This window comes from Nicotiana tabacum, chromosome 4, assembly GCF_000715075.1.
Source record: "Nicotiana tabacum cultivar K326 chromosome 4, ASM71507v2, whole genome shotgun sequence".
NCBI lineage: Eukaryota > Viridiplantae > Streptophyta > Magnoliopsida > Solanales > Solanaceae > Nicotiana > Nicotiana tabacum.
The window spans coordinates 37,777,977-37,784,011 of NC_134083.1; the positions used below are offsets into that span (position 1 = coordinate 37,777,977).

At 37.3% G+C, this 6,035-nt stretch overlaps 1 protein-coding gene across 1 annotated transcript; it reads left to right on the forward strand.

The window, feature by feature from the left end:
* The first annotated feature begins 959 nt into the window (after positions 1-959).
* LOC107789262 (cell division cycle protein 48 homolog) lies at positions 960-5,813 on the forward strand. The gene is made up of 9 exons (XM_016611037.2): positions 960-1,115; positions 1,959-2,124; positions 2,249-2,477; positions 2,597-3,363; positions 3,460-3,681; positions 3,803-3,874; positions 4,151-4,432; positions 4,529-4,888; positions 5,233-5,813. The coding sequence occupies exons 1-9, from the start codon at positions 1,084-1,086 to the stop codon at positions 5,533-5,535; spliced, it is 2,433 nt and encodes an 810-aa protein (XP_016466523.1). The 5' UTR covers positions 960-1,083; the 3' UTR covers positions 5,536-5,813.
* The last annotated feature ends 222 nt before the right edge of the window (positions 5,814-6,035 follow it).

Here is a 6,035-nt window from a genome sequence, read left to right on the forward strand (position 1 = left end):
TAGTTAAACCCCAACCATAAAAACTATTTTACATAACATATCCCATCATCAAAGTATATAAATGAAAAAAATATATATTCACACTCTGTATTTATATCAATTTACAATAATTTTAAAAGTTAAGTGATAAATTGATATAAACATATATTAATTAATTATAATTTAACTATAAATACTCATATATTTATTGAGTTAGTATAAATATGATTATGTGAGGTGCGTCAACTATCAACAATACATAACCCTCAACTGTCAACAACATATAACCTTAGTGGTCGTTTGGTATTTAGTTAGGAGAAAATATATCTATGTATTGGGGGTAACATCACTTATGCAATGTTTGGTAGCAATTAGTTACTTCGTACAAAATTCAGCATAACTAATACCATGTTTGGTTGTCATTTTACAATTCTATATAAATAATACATGTATAAGTTATGAGTCAATCTGTGTATTATTTTATGTGGGGTAGAAGATAGAATAACTAATACATGTATTAGTAATATATGGATAAAATATTAAAATAATAAATTTACCCCTATTATTTTACACATAAAGGCTTCCTTTTATAGATTGATTTGTATCAAACCCTTTGGAGAACAAGCATAGAGATACTGGTGGCTCACTACTAGGCTCTTCCTCTTCTCAATCTATCAGAGACAAAATCAGTAAATAAGTATTTTACTTTAAAATTTATATAATGTATATCAATTTCTAATACAACAAATTAAATTTTTTTTTTTTGCGTAACTAGTACATATATAGCTAATACCTGCATAACTAATATATGTATAACTAATACCTGTCTAACTCTAACCAGCAACCAAGCTACCCTAAATACTTATCCATTAAAAAATATCCTAATACATAGACGTGTCCTAGGAATCAAATGAAAAAAAATGAAAATAAGGGGACCCGCGCGGGAAATCAGAGGACAGGTAAAGTGTCTGTTGAAACGACAAGTATCCAACACTTTGGAAAGTTTGCAACTTTGTCCCTTCTTCTACTGCTGCTATTTGTATCTATCTATATTAGTATATTTGTAAGAGTAGTTTTCTTCCTCTTCGCAACTTACTTACGAACATGGCGGATCCAACTTCTTCCACTTCCGACCCGTATGTTTTCTTTTTTCTTAGTTCCCTCTCATCTTCATACCAAGTAGTTGCATATCTTATTGTACTTATAATTTGTACTTGTGAAATATTATGTTTTGTTTGCTGATCGTGCTAGTATAGCAGTTGAAAAGGTTTTACTGAAGGAGGTTTCTGGCAGCTGGTTTTAAATACTCCCTCCGTTCCAAATTTATTTATGTGAGACTTTTTGTTTCTCAAAATTTAAATTATGTTAACTTTGATCAATATTTTAAAATATATTTTCTCATTATATTGACACGAGAAATTGTAACTTGTAGTACTTTTATATAATTGTTTAATATTTAAATTTTTATATTAAAATATGAGTTTGATTTAATCCAATTTAGCTTAGAAGATTAGTCAAATTGCTCTCCAGAAGCTTAAGTATAGATAAATTGGGACGGAGGGAATATCAAATAAAGTAAAAAAACATAAACATGTTTCAAATTTTGTTAGCATTTCATTTGTAAGCACCATTTTCTTAGTCCTCCACCACCCCTCCTTCAGTCTTAGGCAAAATTGACAAGAGATGGGATGGAAATTTAGAGTCGGTCTATGCAAAATCTGGATTTGTTGTTGCTTTTGAATTCCTCACCCTTGCTTCCAGTTTTCTTACTTCATGAAATCAATATTGCTTATTCTTTAATGTCAATTTCATATAGTATTTGTGATCATTTTTGGGTCATGAATTGTATGCCAGAACTACAGCAGTGCATTGGTGTTTGTGGCCAATGAATGGAGTAATTAGTGGGTTCTGAAGTTTCTATTATTTAATGAGCTTCTATTTTCTAACTGTTTCAAATCTTCTATAACGTGAAAATGTAGGACAAGTAGTAAAAATGATTTTTCAACTGCAATTTTGGAGAGGAAGAAATCCCCTAACCGACTTATTGTTGATGAGGCCTTAAATGATGACAATTCAGTGGTATCTATGCACCCTGCTAAAATGGAAGAGCTGCAACTATTTCGAGGAGATACTGTCTTGCTAAAGGTTTTGTTGAGTTCTGGTCTTTCCTTTATATATTTGTTCTGTTTCACTCTGATAAGTTTAGTATATCATTCCCCTTCTTCTTCGTCAACCTTTGTGAAAAAACTAAGAGAAACTTGTATTGTAGGGTAAAAAACGGAAGGACACTGTTTGCGTTGTCCTTGTGGATGACCAATGTGAAGAACCTAAGATCAGAATGAACAAAGTAGTTCGAGCTAATCTCAAGATTCGTCTTGGGGATGTTGTATCTGTATATCAGTGTCCTGATGTTAAGTATGCGAAGCGTGTTCACATTCTTCCTATTGATGACACTATTGAGGGTATGACTGGCAACCTGTTTGATGCGTACTTGAAGCGTAAGGCCGCAATCTCTTCTATACTCAATATCCTTGTCATTTTCATTCTCTAGATTATTTCAGTTATTGGTTAACACTGTCATAAAATCTGTTTGCATTTGTCGTTCTTGACACACCAGCATACTTCTTGGAGTCTTACCGTCCTGTCAGGAAGGGCGATCTCTTCGTAGTCAGAGGTGGTATGCGCAGTGTTGAATTTAAAGTGGTTGAGACGGAGCCTGGAGAATATTGTGTTGTTGCACCTGATACAGAGATCTTTTGTGAGGGAGAACCCATCAAGCGTGAGGATGAGGAGAGACTAAATGAAGTTGGATATGATGATGTTGGGGGTGTGAGGAAGCAGATGGCTCAGATTCGTGAGCTCGTTGAACTCCCTCTGAGGCATCCTCAGCTATTCAAGTCAATTGGTGTGAAACCACCAAAAGGTATTCTCCTGTATGGTCCTCCGGGATCGGGGAAGACCCTGATTGGAAGAGCTGTGGCCAATGAGACTGGTGCATTTTTCTTTCTGATTAATGGGCCTGAAATAATGTCTAAATTGGCTGGTGAGAGTGAGGGTAACTTGAGGAAAGCATTCGAGGAAGCCGAAAGGAATGCACCATCTATCATATTTATTGATGAGCTAGATTCAATTGCTCCAAAGCGAGAAAAGACACATGGTGAAGTTGAGCGGCGTATTGTTTCCCAACTTCTGACATTAATGGATGGGCTCAAGTCTCGATATCATGTGATTGTCATGGGGGCCACCAACAGACCAAACAGCATTGATCCTGCTCTCAGGAGATTTGGGAGATTTGACCGAGAGATTGACATTGGCGTACCAGATGAAGTAGGGCGGTTGGAGATCCTACGTATTCATAGTAAAAATATGAAGCTCGCTGATAATGTGAGCTGCTCTTCTGCTTGTTCTTGTTGCTTGCTATGTTTACCTAGCTTTCCAATAATGAGCAGTTTCATCAAAAAAAATTTGATGCCATCACAGGTTGATCTAGAAAGAGTTGCAAGAGACACGCATGGTTATGTTGGAGCTGATCTTGCTGCCTTGTGCACTGAGGCTGCACTGCAATGTATCAGAGAGAAAATGGATGTTATTGACTTGGAGGATGAGACCATCGATGCCGAAGTTTTGAATTCAATGGCTGTCACTAATGAGCATTTTCAAACTGCTCTGGGTGCTTCAAATCCATCAGCTTTACGTGAAACAGTGAGTTCATCTATTAATAATTAAAGCCGTCCCTCAAGTGGTAGTTAACTGATCTTTGTCTTTCAGTATATCTGTTTGCTTTTGCTACTTCTAGAGAGTAACTGGATCTCCTGGTTGTCAGGTTGTGGAGGTTCCCAACATCTCTTGGGAGGATATTGGGGGTCTGGACAATGTCAAGCGGGAACTTCAAGAGGTATGTGATTATGAATTTTGATTGCTTTAAGGCCTTCTTAGGTGGTGTCGATTGTTTTATTGTAATCTGTGTATATTGTCTGCCAAAACTTGAAAAATAAGGAACAACTTTATAATTGTTCGTATTGATAAGAGACACAGTTCATGAGTTTCGGTTAATAGTTTCAGTTCTAGGGTTAAAGAAAAAAGTTTTTTTCCTGTGCGGAGGTTGGTGTTTAAATTATTTCATTTGCTTCTCCTACTATTCTTACTTGGAAATCCACTTTGCTTGCGGCAGACTGTTCAGTACCCAGTTGAGCATCCTGAGAAATTTGAGAAGTTTGGCATGTCTCCCTCTAAAGGGGTTCTTTTCTATGGACCTCCTGGTTGTGGCAAAACTCTGCTTGCCAAAGCTATTGCAAACGAGTGTCAGGCTAACTTTATAAGTGTGAAAGGACCCGAGTTGCTTACAATGTGGTTTGGAGAAAGTGAAGCAAATGTTCGGGAAATATTTGACAAGGCACGACAGTCTGCTCCATGTGTACTGTTCTTTGATGAACTTGATTCCATTGCTATGCAGGTACCGTATACCTCATAAACTGAAGCCTGATAGAGTTGTCTATTGGTTCCTGTTACATTTTTCTAACTCCTGTTGTTGCATACGTCCGTATTTCAGAGGGGGCATTCTGTGGGAGATGGTGGTGGTGCTGCTGATAGAGTACTCAATCAATTGTTGACGGAAATGGATGGAATGACAGCAAAGAAAACAGTATTCATCATTGGGGCAACTAATAGGCCAGACATTATTGACCCTGCATTGCTCAGACCAGGTCGTCTAGACCAATTAATTTACATCCCCCTCCCTGATGAAGCTTCCCGTCTTCAAATCTTCAAAGCATGTTTGCGGAAGTCCCCCGTCTCTAAGGACGTGGATCTGGCAGCTCTCTCACGGTATACACATGGTTTTAGTGGTGCAGACATAACTGAGATTTGTCAGCGAGCATGCAAATACGCCATTAGAGAAAACATTGAAAAGGTAAAAGGCGTCCCTTTAGGACATCAAGATATTAGAATTCCTTATTGAAGTCAGATGATTTATCTTCAGATTTGCCTTGGTTTGTATTTCACATTGCTGGTATTTTTGAAAGTTCACATGAGGGTGGAAAAACTCCTAGTTGTTAGGCTTGGTAATTTCTTCAATTGTTTTCAACATCTAATTTTGCCGGTAGAAGGTCCCATTTATCTGATATCACAATCCTCAATAATTTTGCCGGTGAATGTTTAGCGATAGGTTAAAGCTGCTCCGTCGGGCATTTTCTTTTTAAAATCCAATTTTCACTTGATAAATTATTTTACTTATCTTGGTTGGGAAATTGACAGGATATTGAGAGAGAGAAGAAGAGGAGAGAGAACCCTGAAGCCATGGATGAAGATGACAGTGATGAAGTGGCTGAGATAAAGCCTGCACACTTTGAGGAGTCCATGAAATATGCTCGAAGAAGTGTGAGTGATGCTGACATTAGGAAGTACCAGCTTTTTGCTCAAACATTACAGCAATCACGCGGATTTGGAACCGAGTTCAAATTTGCAGAGCACGCAGCTAATACTACAGCAACTGGGGCAACAACCGACCCGTTCGCTTCTGCTAATGCTGCTGGAGACGACGACGACTTGTATAGTTAATAAGTACCTTATACAGCTTAATAATAGTGAATGTTGTTTAGGTTTACATATAGACAGGGATGATAGGGTGCTGGAGAAATGGAAGTTTTGTTATAGTCTTAGGATAGTGGTTAGTAGTATAACTTAGTATTTTTGGATGTCGCCACTCTTTTATGAAAGAAATAATAGTAGATTGCACCTAAATGTTTCCTTCTGTGGTGCTAATGTAAGTAATGTAATGTAAAGATGAAGATGTTTTCAGCAATTCCGTCCTTTCCAGATGATTGATAGAAAGTTTAGTTGCCCAATATTCTGCTTTTATAGTTTGATGCGGCCATCATTTTTGTTAGAGCCCAATGTTATAGGCGGATTGTTTCGTCTGCAAATGAAAAATAACTCATGAATTTAGAGGGCTGCTAACAGAATCTTGTGAAGTTGGGGGGTGGCAAACAGAATTCCGTGAATGTACGGGTGCCTATTTGCCTATTACGCGTCTTTTAATGACTATGGATCAATTCAGT

What these genes read in the sequence shown, in the direction of transcription:
- LOC107789262 (XM_016611037.2), top strand. Translation starts at nt 1,084, where the DNA reads ATGGCGGATCCAACTTCTTCCACTTCCGACCC. An exon ending in ATATGAAGCTCGCTGATAAT is followed by an intron (nt 3,364 to 3,459) that starts GTGAGCTGCTCT and finishes ATGCCATCACAG; the next exon opens with GTTGATCTAGAAAGAGTTGC. An exon ending in CATCAGCTTTACGTGAAACA is followed by an intron (nt 3,682 to 3,802) that starts GTGAGTTCATCT and finishes CCTGGTTGTCAG; the next exon opens with GTTGTGGAGGTTCCCAACAT.